General features: G+C 37.3%; 1 protein-coding gene across 4 annotated transcripts in view; it reads right to left on the bottom strand.

The window, feature by feature from the left end:
* Window positions 1–17,566, bottom strand: part of SPAG17 (sperm associated antigen 17) — a 209,587-nt gene that overhangs the window by 66,914 nt on the left and 125,107 nt on the right. For all 4 annotated transcript variants that reach the window (XR_011536707.1, XM_008526615.2, XM_070607663.1 and 1 more), the window contains 5 exons: window positions 17,020–17,133; window positions 12,664–12,839; window positions 10,628–10,745; window positions 7,801–7,979; window positions 6,153–6,312 (listed from right to left, as the gene is read on the bottom strand). Coding sequence is in view for 3 of the 4 variants with exons in the window: in XM_008526615.2 (XP_008524837.2) it covers window positions 6,153–6,312; window positions 7,801–7,979; window positions 10,628–10,745; window positions 12,664–12,839; window positions 17,020–17,133 (747 nt within the window). In the remaining variant the exon portion in view is untranslated. The remainder of the gene's footprint in view (window positions 1–6,152; window positions 6,313–7,800; window positions 7,980–10,627; window positions 10,746–12,663; window positions 12,840–17,019; window positions 17,134–17,566) is intronic.

The following is a 17,566-nucleotide window of genomic DNA, read 5'->3' as shown; positions in this document are numbered from 1 at the left end:
AATGAGATGTCCATAGGGGACTTTGAAAAACTCTGACATTTGCTTGGGACTCTAGAAGACTACATGCACATGCAGGACTGCACTCATGCCCAGGAAAGACCTGAGAAATACCAAATCTCTTGCCTCTGGTCGAGGCTAAAGCTAGGGTCTAAACTGCAAGAGTGATGAAGGCATCCCCCAATAAGCACACAAAGCCCCTTGGCAAAGGCTGGCAGACTTCGGTTTGAGGTATCTGAGGAAATCCCTGTCCAATCATTAGCTGACCACTAAACTGACTGAGCAGAGACCTCAGTGGCCACACAGGACAAAGGAAACAGACTTGCCAGAACAAGTTCAGGACAGTGACTAAACAAACAGCAATAATAGCAACAACAACAAACACTGAGGGTGGGGATCTTATTTCCAGAGTTGCCACAAAACAAAAAAGATGAGATTAAATATGTTCAGCAAGATTTCAGGATACAAGCTCAATATACACACACACACGCACAAAATCAATTGTTTGAGTAAACACCAATGAGCAATCCAAAAACAAAATTAAGAAAACAATTACATTTATAGTAGCATCAAGAAAAATAAAATATTTTAGGGGAGATTTAACAAAACAAGTGTAATAATTGTACACTGAGAGCTACAAAATAGCATTGAACAAAATTAAAGAAGACCTAAATGAAAGGAAAGATATCCCACGTGCGTGAATTGGGAGACAATATTGTTAGGATGGCAGTACTCCCAAAATTTATCTACATATTCGATGGGACCTCTATAAAAAATCCAGCTGCTTCTTTTTCAGAAATTGACAACTTGATCCTAAAATTCATAGAGAAATGCAAAGGACCCAGAAGAGTCAAAATAATATTAAAAAGGTATAACAAAGGTGGATGACTCATACTTCCTAATTTCAAACTTACTGCAAAGCCATAGTAATCAGGAAAGTGAGCTGTTGGCATAAGCATAGACATATAGAAGAGTGGAGTAGAACTGAAAGTCCAAAAACAAACCCATACATTTATGGCCAATTGATTTTTGACTGGGGTGCCAACCAATTCATGGGGGAAAGAATTGTCTTTTTAACAAATGCAAAAGAATGAATTTGGATCTCTAGTTCATACCACATATAAAAATTAAATAAAAATGGATTAAAAAATCCCAAATGCAAGAGCTAAAACTATAACACTCTTAGAAGCAAACAGGAATAAATCTTTGTGACTTTGGATTAAGCAATGGTTTCTTAGATATGATACCAAAAGCATTAGCAATCAAAGGAAAAAAATACCTAGGAGCATGATGCTGGAATGTATATGTTCAGCCAAACTGTCTTCCAAAGTGGCTGCACCATTTTGCATTCCCACCAGCAATGAAAGAGAGTTGGACTGCATCAAACAAATTGGACTTAATCAAAATGGATGCCATGGAGAAAGTGGAAAGACAATCCACAGAATGAGAGAAAATATTCACAAATCATGTATCTGATAAGGAACTTGTATCCAAAATAAACAAAGTATACTTACAACTTAACAATAAAGAGATAATCCAGTGAAAAGTTGGGGAAAGGATTTGAATAGACATTTCTCCAGAGAAGATAAACAAATGGCCACTAAGCACATAAAAAGACAGTCAACATGGGGCTGGCCCCGTGGCCGAGTGGTTAAGTTTGTGCGCTCCGCTACAGGCGGCCCAGTGTTTCGTTGGTTCGAATCCTGGGCACGGACATGGCACTGCTCATCAAACCACGCTGAGGCAGCGTCCCACATGCCACAACTAGAAGGACCCACAACAAAGAATATACAACTATGTACCAGGGGGCTTTGGGGAGAAAAAGGAAAAAAATAAAATCTTTAGAAAAAAAAAAAAAAGACAGTCAACATCACTAACCATTAAGGAAATGCAAATCAAAACCAAAAGGAGATACCACTTTACACCAACTAGGATGGCTACAGAGAGACAATAACAGTGTTGGCAAGGATGTGAAGAAACTGGAACCCTCATCTGTTGCTGGTGGGAATGTAAACTAGTGCAGCTGCTTTGGAAAACAGTCTGTCAGGTCCTCAAAATGCTAAACGCAGTTGCTATACGACCTAGCAATTCTACTCCTAGGTATCTACTCAAGAAACAAATGTCTACACAAAAACTTGCACGAAAATTTTTATAGCAACTTTATTTGTGGCTTCTAAAAAGTGGAAGCAACCCAAATGTCCATGAATTGATGAGTGGATAAACAAACCATGGTATATCCATACAATGGATATTACTTAACCATAAAAACAAAGTACTGACACATGTTACAACATAGATGAACCTTGAAAATATTGTGCTAAATGAAAGAAGCCAGTCACAAAAGACCACATATTTATGTTTCCATTTATATAAAATTTCTAGAATATGTAAATCCATGGAAACAGAAAGTAGATTAGTGGTTCCAAGGTGCTGGGGAGGAGGTGAAATGACTGCTAATGGTACTGGTTTTTGGGAGGTGGGGGTGATGAAAATGCTCTGGAATCAGATAGTGAATATAGTTGCACAACTCTGTGAATATACTAAAACTTTGAAGGATGAATATTATGGTATGTGAATCATATCTCAACAAACTTGGTATTAAAATTCCTAGGATGAAGCTAACAATACTTTGAAGGAAATTTATAGCCATAAATGCCTATATTAGGAAAGAAGAAAGCCTAAAAATTAGTGAACTAAGTATCCACCTTAGAAAGATAAAAAGGAATAGCAAATAAACTGAAAGACATATGAAAGACTTCCTATTTTTTTCAGGTATGTAGCAGTAGGATAGTTGTGAATTTTCCCTCTTCTCATTCTAGATATCATAGGAAGCAATAATAACAATGGAAAAAATCCAGAAATTACATTTGTAGAAAACCTAGGGAAACCATCAAACTTCAATTGAACACCAGTGCTGCCAAAAGCAGAGCTGAAGAGCAAGCCCACAGGGATAGATGTGAAAGAGCTACTGGAATGAACAGGGAGGAGGTAAGTGTAGGAGCTCATAGCTCTCAGAATTTTCCAACAAGCAAAATTCCAAAAGGACAGTATCTCATCCTGGGAGAAAATTGTGTGGGCAGTACCTAAAATGAATAGAGCAGGATCCCAAATGAAATAGAGAGAGAAGGCTTGGAATGTGCCAGAGGTATGGGTAGGGGTGGTCCTTACCCAGCAGGTTCAGAAAGCACTAGTAAAATATAACTTCTAAAAGTAAATGCATCTAAGAAAACAAACAATCTAATTTAAAAATGGACAAAAGATCTCAACAAACGCCTCACCAAAGAAGGTATACGGTTGGTAAATAAGCATCTGAAAAGATGCTCAATGTTATATATCACCAGGGATTAAAATTAAAACAACAATGAAATACCACTACATGCCTATTAGAATGACTAAAATCCAAAAAATTAATAATATCAAATGCAGACAAGAATGTGGAGCAACAGGAACTCTCATTCATTGCTGGTGGGAATGCAAAGTGGTGTAGCCACTTTGGAAGACAGTCTGGCAGTTTCTTACAAAGCTGAACATACGCATTCCAGCAATCATGCTCCCAGGTATTTTATTTAAATGAATTGAAAATTTACATCAATACAAAAACCTGCATGCAAATGTTTATAAGCAGCTTTATTCACAATTTCCCAAAACTGGAAGCAACCAATATATCCCTCACTAAGTGAATGGATAAACAAACTGTGGCTCATCCATATGACAGAATATTACTCTTTGATAAAAACAAATGAGTCATCAAGCCATGAAAAGATATGGAGAAATCTTAAATGTATACGTAATACTAAGTGACAGAAGCCAGTCTGAAAAGGTTACATACAGTATGATTCCAACTACATGACATTCTGGAAAAAAGAAAACTATAGAGACAACAAAATGATCAATGGCTGCCAGGAGTTCACGGTGGGGGTAGTTCAGGATAGGGGACCGGAGAAGGATGAATAAATAGCACATGGGATTTTTAGGGTGGTGAAACAGTTCTGTATGATATTGTAGTGGTGGATTCATGACATCACACATTTATCAAAACCCATAGATGGGCTGGCCCCGTGGCCGAGTGGTTAAGTTCGCATGCTTCCCTTGGGCAGCCCAGGGTTTCGCCACTTCAGATCCTGGGCACCGACATGGTTCATCAGGCCATGCTGAGGAGGCATCCCACAAAGCAGAGCCAGAAGGACCTACAACTAGAATATACAACTATGTACTGGAGGGCTTGTGGGGGGGAGGAGGGGGAGGAGAGGAATAAGGAGAAGAAGAAAAGAAGAAGAAGAAGAAAAGAAGAAGAAGAAGAAGAAGAAGAAGATTGGCAACAGATGTTAGCTCAGATGCCAATCTCAAAAAAAAAAAACCACCCATAGAATTGTACAACAAAGAGTGAACTCCAAAGGAAACTATGACTTTCAGTTAATAATAATGTATCAGTATTGGTTCAGCAACGGAAACAAACAAATCGCACTTCCAAGAAGTTAATGATAGGGAAAACTGCCAGCTGGGAAGAGAGGGAGTGTATGGGAACTCGGTACTTTCTGCTCATTTTTTTCTGTAAACCTAAAATTGCTCTAAAAAATAAAATCTATTAGATTTTTAAAAAGTGACTGTATCATCTAGGATGGAAGGGCTGTGAAGAAATCTGGAACGCACCATGCTGGAGGCAGAAGTCTCTCGGAAGTGGGTTAGGCTCTAGAAGTGGCTGCCCTTACATCAAATCCTCTCGTCTCAACACAGAGGGAAGCTTCGGGCTGAGAAGTTTGGAAAGCTTTGGGGACACTTTCATTCACTTCAACCAGGAACCTCCTGCTACGACTAAAGGAAAATCTATTTCACTAAATTTTGAGTAACCAAAAAAAAAGGAATTCAGTTTGCCTCCATACAAGGTTACTGTTTACTGTGGTGAGATGTGTGAAACTGACAAAAAAGATTAAATATTGGTCTCAGATCATTAAAGGCAATGAGAAATTGAGAAAAATTGTAACACATGAGATACAGCGTAAATTAGGAGTCAGGCGCCCAGACTCAAATCCTGGCTTTACAACTTACTGGCTAAGCAACCTCAAGGGAGTTACATAACCTCTCTGTGTCTCAATTTCCTCATCTGTAAATTGAGATTATTAAAATATACATCTCAACGGTTTGCTGTGAGGATGAGCTGATTTAAAATTTTAAAGTATTTAGGATTGTGCTGGTACACAAGCACACATTGCTTATATATAAAGAACCCTTACAAATAAATATGAAAAAGAGGAAGATTCCAATAGTAAACCAAGAAAAGACGTGAATAGAAAATTCACAAAAAGAAAAAAAAGGCTTCAAATGTTTGACTCCCCAGTAATCAAAGAAATGAAAATTAACATAATAAGGTGTATTAATTGTCTATCAAATTGAATAAGATTAAAAGAACAAGAAAATCCAGTATTGGCAAGGGTATGAGGAAGTAGACATTTTCATACTGTGCTGGAGGTAGGGGCGTAAGCTGGAAATGTCTCCGAGGAGAGCATCTGTGCAATTTAGATTAGGGCAGACACAGCTGATTGCTCAGCCAACTGTTATCCACCTTCTTTTTTCCCTAATAATAGTGCTCATCTCCTGAGAAAAAAAGCCAAAAATGTCAGATACTTTCTTTCTCAGCCTGGGTCCCTGGCCACTTGGCCAGCTCCAGCCAATGAGGTATGAGGAGAAGTCTGCCGGTGGGGAGGATCTGGAAAATAGTTTCTTCCCTGATAAAGAGAGACGCTTGAAAGCTTTTCTGTTCACCCTCTTTCCTTTCTGCTTTGGAAGTTATTATATAAGGACCTCATGCCTGGAGCTGTGTGGCTTTCTTGCAACCCTGAGGAAAAGGTCAGAGAACTACAGAGATGACCATGCAGAACCTTGACATCATTGATCTGCTCAACTAACCCTCAAACAGCAGCCCAGGCACTAGAGCTAATGTTGTGTAAGAGTACATAACGCATAGGAAAATCTTCATTATTTACTACTAGGAGAAAAAGCAGTTCAAGAAACTGTAATGTCGTGATTCCAATTCAAATTCACATATATGCATGTGATATATGTGAATATATTCATTGAGAAGTATAATAACAGTGATATTGAACATTAATTAAGCACTTCACTAAATCCATTATAAACTGAGAGGATTCAATTATTACCTTTCTTTGTGATGACAGTCTCAGACGGTGCTGTTTCTGATTTTTGCTGAGAAACACTGTCCATCAAGTCTCCGTTATGAGGGCTCGCTGGCATTTCAGGAGGAGGACAAACAGGACCTGAATCGGGACTACTGCTCACAGCGCCATTTGCAAAGAGAATCTGAAGGAAAAGCAAAAGTTGTCGGTATTCTCAGAAGCAAGGAACAGACTGGTTAACAATGAACACTGTGTGTCAAACTGACATAGGTTAAAATTAATCCAAAGAAGAAATACTATTTCCACCTCCAGACACGGCACCAGAAAGCATCTGATAGAAGGGTAGGTGTGGAGCTCAAAGACAATAGTTTAATAACCAGCACAATAATATTATTTTATGTTTTCCACTTACTTTCCATTTTGTTTCTTTTCTTTTTATTTCTTGTCTTTTATTGGATTGATTTGAGGTTTTTTGTTTTTTTTCCTATTCTTCACCCTTCCCCTATGCAATTGGGGAATTCTCCACTCTATTTCAATCTTTTTAATAACTAGAACTTTAATAACTTTAATAACTAGAACTTTTTAGAACTTTAGCACATATTTATTTTGTTTTTATCTATTTATTATTTTCGTGAGGAAGATTGGCCCTGAGCTAACATCTGTTGCCAATCTTCCTCTTTTTGTTTGAGGAAGATTGTTGCTGAGCTAACATCTGTGTCAGTCTTCCTCTATTTTATGTGGGATACCACCACAGCATGGCTTGATGAGTGGTGCTAGGTCTGTGCCCAGGATCTGAACCCACAAACCCTGGGCTGCCAAAGCAGAGCACATGAACTTAACCACTACACCACCAGACCAGCCACTATTTACTCTTGTTTTTAAATGCTATTTCTTTAACTTATTGAATTTTGTACATTACTTTCACAGGACTGGCTTTTCTCCAAGGTTGATGATCCTCGGGTGCATGGTCATATTTCTCATCAAGAACCCCTTTTCACCTTTTGGTAGTGTGGTGTCTGGGCATAGGAGCTCCTTCTCTGTGATCACTGGCGAGGGATGGAGCAGGGCATATGGCTTTGGGATATTATGGTTTCTGGTTCCCACCTTCTAGGTAGTAGTGAGTTGCCTGGGGCACCCGCCTGATTTTCAGAGCTCCATCTGTGAAATGTCTGTGTTAGAACTCCTATTTTGATTTTTAATTTCGCTGCGGGATTTTTTTCTTTCATGTGTTTTAATATTTGCCCCTGTTTCTTCATCAGTCTTATCCCATCCGACTTGCATTTTCTAGGAATTCTCCCAATCTTCTGATCTATTGATGACACATTTTGTTGTTCTCTAGTACTGTTATGAATTTATTATTTAAAAGTATTTTTATATCATTTTAAGGTGCCTTGAGAGGGAGCAGAAGTAAACACTGTGTTCAGTCTGTAATCTTGGATCGTATGTAGAAAGATAAGTTTATTTGGATCCTGGATTGCACAGATAGTGTTTTTTTCTTCTACCTATTCTATTGTTTATTTGTCATTTTAAAGTTTCATTTCATTTTCAAGTGGGTTGTTCCTCCCCCCTGTCACAATACTGTTCCTTACCCGTAGCTTGTTTGTAAGCAGCTCCTTCCACAGCTCCTTCCTTTGCAGCAGGAGAGAGTAATTTGTCTAACATATTCTCTTACCTGTGTGGATCCATCCAACATGTATTTGACAACAGTGCCTTGACTAGTGATAACTCTCGATGCCTCCTGCTCCACTGGTGGCATCACCGTTTTGTAGAACTCATAGTGCTTCACCTTCTGGGGGTAGCTCTGTCGGACCATGATGTCCCAAGTGGGTTCCTCATCCATAACATGGTGATCTTAAATAAACAACAACAAAAATAACCTTACTGTGAACTGGACAACGCTATGTGGCTGGGATTTTATTTTCTTGCCTAATTTTTTTCATTCTTTTGTCCACATATGAATAATAGGGCAGTTTCCACGTCATGACAGATGGCTCAGTGTACTGGTTCTTTGCTGCCTTTGTTATAGCCGAATGTAGTAGACAAGATCATCTACATGTACTTCTTAGGTACCTTCTCATGTATCAGCCATTTTCTCTAATGAAGTCCAGGACATTCCAGGGGAAAACTAGGCAAGAAGCAGAGCTTTGCTGTCTTAGATGTTCCCTCTGCTCCCCATTGGTACTTTTCTGTCACTTTGAGTAAGCTCTTGTTCCTGGATGCGCACTGCTCCTCTGGTGTCCTCTGCTTGCCTGGAGCCCCAGGGGAAGTCACTCACTGAGGCTTGCCCTTCCTAAATCATTCATCATCTTCCAAAGTTAACATAATCCCCATCCCGAACCAAATCCAGAGTTTTTTCAGGGTTCTACTCTTAGCTGGCAATCAAGGATAAAAGCACCTAATAAGTTCCTCCAAAAGAAAGCACTATTATTATTGAGAATATCTGGCACAGAGTAGCTACTCAGTTTTTGCTAACAATAATTTTCCCAATTTATAAAGTGGCTTATTAACATGTAACGATGGCACTTCAAGGCCTATATCACACTGATGGGAAGATATTTTGGAATGAAGGCCTTTCATGATACTCCTCAAGTCACAGAAGTAATAATAATGATAAAACAAACACTTACTGAGATATTTCTACATGTTCAATGCTTTGTATGTGTATTTTAGTCAGCCCACCTCAGCAACCCTTTAAAGTAGACACTTTCACTTTCCAGAGTTTCCAGACGAATAAATAAGTAGAGGCTTGGAAGGATTATAACTTCTCCAGGGTCACACAGCCAGCAAGTGTCAGACCCCGGATTTGAACCAGGTCTCTTCTTAACCGTTTTCTTACACCGTAGAAACAACCACCTCTATCACAACCCAAAAACCAAAAACGTAACATTGGAATAATATATTCCAGATTAGAAAGTATTTTCTCATTTAATACTTCTAAAACTATGCTTAGTACATGACATTATTATATAAATGAAGAAATTAGGCGGAGAGGGGTTATGACTTGTCCAAGATCACACAGGAAAGAACTCAAGTCTTTCTCCTTACATCATGTGACCTTCTCTCCCTATGTCCATGGCTGACCCTGATAAAGATATTGCTACTTTGGTATTTATGTTGTAATTATGTTCAGACATGAATTAGGATATTTATAATATACGGAAGATTTAAAAAAGATTATGTGTTCCAGGCAGAGTTATTATTAACCACATTGTCTTCTCTGACATAAGGATGAAAATATCAGATTAGACAATGAAACTAATAGAAAAGACAGGTGAAACAAGTATCAAGCTGGGTTTTGAAACAGGATCAAGCAAGCAAACAAACAAATATGTCTTTGAACTTGAAAACAATATCTCTCTCAGTGCACTCATAGCATCTTCAACTTTGGAAGACCCTTAGTGGCCATCAGTCTTAATAGCACACACAGTCAATCCCATGAAAACATGGACCACTAGCAATCCTTGGAAATTGAAGCAAGGGTCCATGGTCTATTTTTCATAATTCAGAAAGCCTAATGAAAAGCAAAATTGAGACAAAATAGATTACAACATTCAGTTTTCTTTGGCTGGGAAGTAAATATGACATTGAATTATTTTTCAAATACATATGCTTTTTCTGTGATAGATACACTTTTCAAATATGGTGTACATAAGGGAACCATAATAAAGAGGATATTTGGTTGTGAAAAAAATCAGGATCCACTCATATCATATAACATTTATCAGATGAAGAAACATGGTCTAGAGACACTAAGTAATTGAAAGGGCCATATAGTTGGTTGGAACTCAAGTCCTAGTTCAGGGCTTGCTTTGTGGCCACCTCCCTAATTCTACTGCAATAGTGGGTCTCCATTTAAATGATATTCACATTCAGTCACCAATGTGGATGCCCCATCAGATTAATTAAAGAAGTCCTACTTGTACTTATTTATTCATCTTAATAGGTTAGTAGCTATGTACAGAATTCACAGAAATAACAGATCCTCTAAAATTATATACTGATACCTGGCAACAAGACCAGCTTTCTTCATCTATTTAGCCTGCAATTATCTCTATCTACTTTGCGTTCACTGTCTTTGGTTTTGATCAGACCAGCAAAGCACCATACATCTGGCCCTTTGTAGAGGCAGAAAGATAGGGTCACACAGTAAGAGCATTGGCTTTGCCATCACTGGACCAAAAATGGCATTTTATCACTGCCACTTAGGAGTTGAGTGACTTGGTAAGTTACTGAACCTTCTGAAGCCTCGATTTCTTTATTTGGTAAAATGGAATTATTAGGACTTAGCTTAGAGTAGTTGTATTTTGTCCTGTATGTTAAGTACTTGGCCCATAGTAAGTGCTCAAAATATGGTTATCATAATTATTAGCCTATTGTTCATTATCAGCAACAAGTATGTGTAACTGGTAGGAAAATACACAATTTCAGTGGTGCCTTAACTGTTTTCTACATGATTTTCTGCGCCCTTGCCTCACCAACCCACCCCAGCTAGCACTCACCTGCAGACTCTTGGCCAATGAAGGTCACTAGAAGCCCACTGGGGCAAGACACATTTAGGTTTTGGAAGGTGGGAACATAAACAGTCTCTTGTAAAACAGGTTCTGGTTCTACTTCTTCCTGTAAATAATTTAACATGTGAATAGTCGCTTGTCATTCTCTAAATGAGTTATTGATTTATTATGACTAAGCAAGGACTTGCTGAGTGTTTAAAATGACTTGCTCAGGACTAGAGGGCCCTGTCATGGAGTTTATAAGGATTCATGAGTTTCTTTCTTTGTACAATTTTTATTCTGCTTGTAGAATAGCACACAGACATGTGAAACAGTTAAATAATAGTACCAAATTGTTGGCACATCTTTCCTCAGAAAAGGGAGATATCAAAGTTAATGAGAATAACTAGGAAAGGATCAGGGAGGAGGTGGGGCTTGAGCTAGGCCCTGAAAGATGCCTCTGTCTGCATGGTAGGTGTAAGGGCTGGCCAACATTCCCACTACCTTCTTTGTGTAATTCTTACAGTTTGGATGCTAGAGACATTATGCTATTAGGATATGTGTCCTTATTTTTCTATAATGAGCACGCATTGCTTTTGTAGTAATTAAAAAACAATAAAAGAAAATAGACAATAAAAAGCTTATTTATAAATTAATGAGGGTTTGGGTGTGTCTACTTTAAAAAATCTTAATTAATTTCATGCTAACTATGCCTGAATCCCTTGTTTGGTTATATGAACTCTAGAATGAAAGCTTTTTGGTTACTTCCAACCAATCCCTAATGATAATCATTTCAATTTTTCCAACTGGCTCTCTTTTATTAGCAACTAAAATCATTTCAACTGGTCCCCCATTGCTGGAGCTTAAGTTTATTCTAACTAGTCTTCTATTGTTGATCATTTAGGTTGTTTTGCCTTTGTTACTAAGGGAGAATAAAATATGAATAATTAGCTAAAACTCAGTTAAAAACACAAAGCAAAAAGCTTATGAAATTCTCTAAAATGAACAATAATGCTTGAAGACATGAACATGCCATGACAAATCTATCATTACACACAAAATCAGTAATGATCTACCACCCTTCCATTATTGTCAATTTTTAAAAATGTTGGGTGAACCAATTGGTTTGCTACAAAATTGCTTTCAGACAAATTAAAGAATTACCTGGGGTTATTCTGTTCAATACTTGAACATTTTTACTTAACAAGGTCAAATGTCCTAGCCTGAGAAAACTCCTTTAGTGTAGCCATGTAAATATAGTGCAGAGAGAGGCTAAGCAACTTTCAAACCTCATAACACTTAAAGGGCCGGGGTCTGAAATCCAGGTTCTTGATCACTTTTTAACACATTTTTTTTCTTCTAATAAGTTGAGCGGTTTTACATTATACAAACTGTACCACTATATTAGTAAATACCAAAAGAGTCAAAATTAGGCAGGTAGTTTCCTTCTTGCCCCTCCTTTAGAACGTCTTTTGATCTATATTCTTCTATTAGGAAAATGCTTAGAGTCAAGGCTTGCATCGTGTGCGTGTGTGCGTCTGCATTTGGTACGGGAGTGGAGGTAGAGGGGGTCTAGCGAGTTGTCCTCTAGTCTTGCTGAATTCTCAGCACATCAATATCTAAGTCCAAGTCTACCAAATGCAAGTGTTTCTATTATTTACTTAGAGATCCTCCTGTTCCAATTGTTCTTTATCTCAATGGAACTAAATAAGGTATTCAAAATAAGGAATGGTAGAAATTTGACCAACCAAAAGCAAAGAACATTCAAGAACCTGGGTGGAAAAAATGTTGAACTAGTCATTCTGAGTTTAGAATGAATGACCTGAGACAGTTTGTATATGACGATATGTTTCCTGGCATGGAATCCAACTCTTGTGTGCAAATCTCTTCTTGTCCATGCAAAATTGAAACTTAAAGGAATGCTAGTGAGTCTGCACAATAAAAATGTATGCACTATAATAACACTATTGACATAACTCATGATTTTTAAAAAGTTAACGTTGAGGCAGAAGAAGAGCTTGGGACTCATGGCAAGATCCACCTACCTTTTTCTCTTCTTCTTTTGGATGTTCCTCTTCTTTAATAGAGTCTTTGGGCTTTTCTTTGCCTTTGGTTTTCCCTTTTCCTTTGCCTTGAGGAACAGTCACTACCACAGGAATTATTGTTGGAGTGAGTGCTGACGGGATATTCAACATTGCTTCCAAATTAGGATCCTTATCCTCTATAAAGAGAAAAAGGAGAAAACAATTAGACATTTATATTTGATCTGTTTGTTAAACAAAGTTTACATCTCAAACATTTACACAAGTTGGCAACAATTTTTACCTTTCTGAATATGATTTATCAACCTGGATAGATTTCAGGGGTAATGTAGTTGATTTGAAAATCAGGATTGTAGTTAAAAAATTTGAGGTACTTCATATTTTGATATATTTGATTTAGTCATTATTTCATATGTTCTTGCCTTCCCATATAGATTGTAAACTTCTAATGACCGGATAGTAAACCATCTCTTCATTTATTTGAGAAATATTTATTAAGACGTTCTTATATGCAAAACGTTTGGAGCAGTGGTCAGTAATGAAAAAAAATATAAAAGACCTATGAAGGCAAAATAGTCTAAATAATATCTGCAGTCAAATAGCTTCAATACAAGGACATATTAAATAGAAACATAAAGGTTACAAACAAAAAAATTCTGAAAAGAAATAGATTATTTCTAGCTGAGATGATAAAAGAAGTTTTCTTGCAGATGATGGATCTTATTCTGGGGTTTAAAGGATTGTCAGAATCTAAAAGGAGAGCTGATCTGTGGAGGAACTATGTCAGAAGTTTCTGAGCATCCCTATGTCTTGAATTCTAGTCTTCGCTGGGTTCCAGGATAACACTACCACCTGGATCTCCTCTTACCTCACCAGTCAAGTATTTTCTCAGTTTCCTTTACTGACTCCTCCTCTTTGATCGATCCCTTAAATGTTGTTAGGTCCCAGGGGTTTCCCCCTCATCATTACTCAACAGATGTTCTCAACTCTGGCTACCCATAATAATTAGTCATGGAATTAAAAAAAAAATGCTCAGGCCTGCACTTTCACCTACTGAATCCGACACTCTGGGGATGAGGCCCAGGCATTTATATTTGTGAAGCATCACCTGTGATTTTGATACACAGCCAGAGTTGAGCAGCTTTATGATATATATCACATCTAAGTGTCTCATCTTCTACTGGGGTGCAGACTGTCATCTCTGTGCTAATGACTCCAAGCTTTACATCTCAAGGTGTGCTCTTTCTCAGCTCCAGGTCCATATTTCCAACTGCTTTTAGATATCTCCCCCTGCTTCTGGTCCTGGAGACATTTCAGACTCAATAAGTCTCTCTTCTCCCAAGCAGGGTAGCCCTCCCAAGTCCTCAATCTGAGTTGATGCCATGACCAATCATGCGCCTCATTTCTCAAGTTAGACACTGAGATCATTCACATTTTCTCTTTTTGACTCAGCCTATGCATCCAACCAGTCACCAAGCCCTCAGAAATTTCTCTCAGACCATGCCTCTCCTATCTATTCCTACCTACCACCTTAGCTCAGATTCTCATTATCTCTTGATTCATTTTTTGCAGTAGTTTCCTAACTGGTATCATGGCACCCCCACTTCAGTGTACTTTCCAAACTATCATTAAAATTATGTTCCTAAAATAAAATCTGACCATGTCATCTCCCTTTCCTTACTTAAAGATGTCTGCCACACAGTAATCATATAGGACATACAATGCTCACCTTTCTCCACTCCAGCCACACTCAACTTTTCACCTTTCTATAAAGATGTCATGCTTTCACACAATTGTGTATTTATACAAATGGTTCTTACTATCAGATTCCCTTTCCTTGTTGCTTTGTCTGGATAGTGCTCACTTATCTCTGAAGTCCCATCTCAGATACTATACTTTCTCTCTGAAATATTTTCTAGCTGGTCCCAGGACTCTGTTTATATGTAATTTCTAGCACTTATGCAGTTATTTGTCTATTTATGTTTTCTTTTCCCATTAGACAATGAGTTCTTTGAGCAGAAGTAGCATGGTTTTATTCATCTTAGTGACTCAGTGCCAGCAAGCTGCCTGATCCACAGGAAGTACAATATATAAATAAGTGAATGGCATCCAGTTACAGGCAGCTAGAAGCTCCTCCCTCTCATCTCCATTCATTTACTCATTCAGTAAATATTTACTGAGTACCTACTACTATGTACTATAAATTGGATAGCCAATGATGAATAAGACTGCAAGGAACTTACAATGTAATGGGTAGTTCAGGTGAAGAAACCTTTAAGTACAATGTCATGTGTTAAGTCTGTGACAGAGGCAGTACAGAGCACCATAGGAACCCAGGAGAAGGGCATCTAACACAAAACACCTCCACACAACCTGTGCTTTGGCTATACTACATGGTTTGGCTTTCCATAAGCATGCCATGCTTTTATACAACTGAGCTTTTGTGTATACTACTTTTGGTATCTACAATTTCCTTCCTTTGATTCTTTGCCTAAGCAATTCCCACTCACCTCCAAAGACCAGTTCACACACTACTGCCACTTGCTGTGTGAGGCATTTCAGGAGAAAGCGTTGTGAGCAAGTGGAACAGCATGAGAAAATGGCCAGAGACAAAAGAAAGCATAGTTCATTCAAGGAACTGAAAAGCACAAAAAAATAGGGTAGCCAGGATATAGAAATAAACTAAGTGTCCGTCGACAGATCAATAGATAAATAAAATGTAATACATACATACAAAGGAATACTATTAAGTCTTAAAAAATAAAAAGGAAATTCTGCAATATGTGACAACATGGATGATCTTTGAGGACACAACACTCAGTGAAATAACCCCGTCACAGAAAGACAAATACCGCATGATTCCACTTATATGAGAAATCTAAAATAGTGAAATTCATAGAATAAAAGAGTGCAATAGTGGTTGCCAGAGGCTAGGTGGGGAGAAGGAAATGCGGAGTTACTAATCAAAATCAGTGGGCATAGAGTTTCAGTTAAGCAAGATGAATAAGCTCTAGAGGGCCGTTCATACTCAATTAAGGGGGGAGAATTGGATCGTAAATTTGTTTATTCATTAGCAGATAACAGTTCTTAAATATTAGTGTTACATACATCCTTAAGGAATTTATAATATATTTTTTACAAAGGCTCATGCCTTCAACTTCTTTAATATATAGGAAGTAAAGCATTATTTATTATTCACACTATAAACATCTTTTAATGCAGTTACTTACAACCTGAAATTAGGAACATTTGTTTTAAATGGAACGATTGCGTATTAATTTAAGGATTAAATCAAGAATAAGTAAATCACTTAGGAAACAGCAGCAACACAGTTGAAAGAATGTAGAGCTCAAATATCTTAATCTAAAATGATCATAAGCTATGTTCAGATGGGACAGGACTTTGTAGTGACTATGTGTGGTAACGGATTTTAATACATAATTTGTTAGGCACCAGATGACTTTTCCAAGTGCTGATTTAAAAACAAATCAAATACAAAATTAAAAGACAAAACCTCAAATAAAGCAAAAATACTAACACATTTAATGGGCTCTTTAACTCACTAGAGGACTACAATATTTGGCACAAGGTAAGAAATGAGATTAGAATGATGGGAATGTTGTCTCTGCAGAAAAGGAACTACATAGTAAGACAGATAATTACATCACCATGATGAACACACAGTTTTATGGCTAGACAGCATAGGGACTACCTTTGGATTTTGTAAAGCTTCAAAAAAAAATCTGTTGTGGTTAGATCCCTGTAAAAATGCAGGGGAACCCACAAGATTTCTTAATTGGCTTTTGGTAAAGTGACATATTATTTTGTGGTTTGTAAGGAAATAGATTCCATTTGGAGAATTTGTTTATTAAAAGTAGGGTAAAGAAATTCTTCAAGATGTCCAGTGAATGGCTCCATTAAGACTGAAGCATACTGAGCAGTTCCACAATCACAGGATTCATAAAAATATTATTCTGTAGGAAACCAAGAGGATTTCTTGGCGAGTCATGCTTTCTTTGGCATCAACTAACAGACTTACTTTCACGGGCTAGTTAACAAAGATAACTGGAATATATATATGTATGTATATAATCTTATATGCATATGTGATTATATGTAAGATTATTATATGATAAATGCTGTTTAAAATGTCAAAGCACTATTTTCTATGTATTAAAAATTATATATGTATATACATGTATATACACACATATACATGTAGACACACACATATATTCCCACCCTTCAGGAACTGAAGGGCATTAAATCAGAACATGTTTATCAACCAGTGAGCACACTGAGGATAGGCAGACACCCTTGGTCATGGGACACTTATCCTTTCTGTTGTGTTTATTTCACCTGGCGCCATTCCACTTGATCCGTAGTAACTTATTGAGAGGCAGATTCCATTTTCCAAGGTGGCAGAAAAAGATCCAAACTTGCTGATAGCTTTATTCTCTGCATCTGATTCTTCTAAAAGACAAAATCCAATCAAGGACATTTCCATTTTATTAAAAAGAAATATAAGCAAAACTCAGTACAAAGTGGAAATCACCTAAATACGTAAGAACATGGATATGATTAAGTAAATTATGGTATATATGTATATACCAATGAATTATGAAATCATTAAAAAAGCTTGTTTTCAAAGAATACTTAATGAGTAGAAAAATGCTCCTGATAATAAAGTGAGATAGAAACACACTATGAATAGTGGTTACCACCGGAATGGCAGAAATACGGGCAACTATTATCATCTTTAAATATTCCTATATTTCCTAATTTTTTATAATAAACCATATATTTTTATATCAGGTAAAACAAAGAAAAGTAATTTAAAATTTCTGTTTTAAGTTCTTGGGGACATTCAAACTTGTCGAACATTGAGTTCCTATCTTGAGTTTGG

The sequence above is a fragment of the Equus przewalskii genome, unplaced genomic scaffold, assembly GCF_037783145.1.
Source record: "Equus przewalskii isolate Varuska unplaced genomic scaffold, EquPr2 ChrUn-13, whole genome shotgun sequence".
Taxonomy (NCBI): domain Eukaryota; kingdom Metazoa; phylum Chordata; class Mammalia; order Perissodactyla; family Equidae; genus Equus; species Equus przewalskii.
The sequence above is the reverse complement of the archived record's forward strand: the minus strand, read 5'-3'. Positions and strand labels throughout refer to the sequence as shown.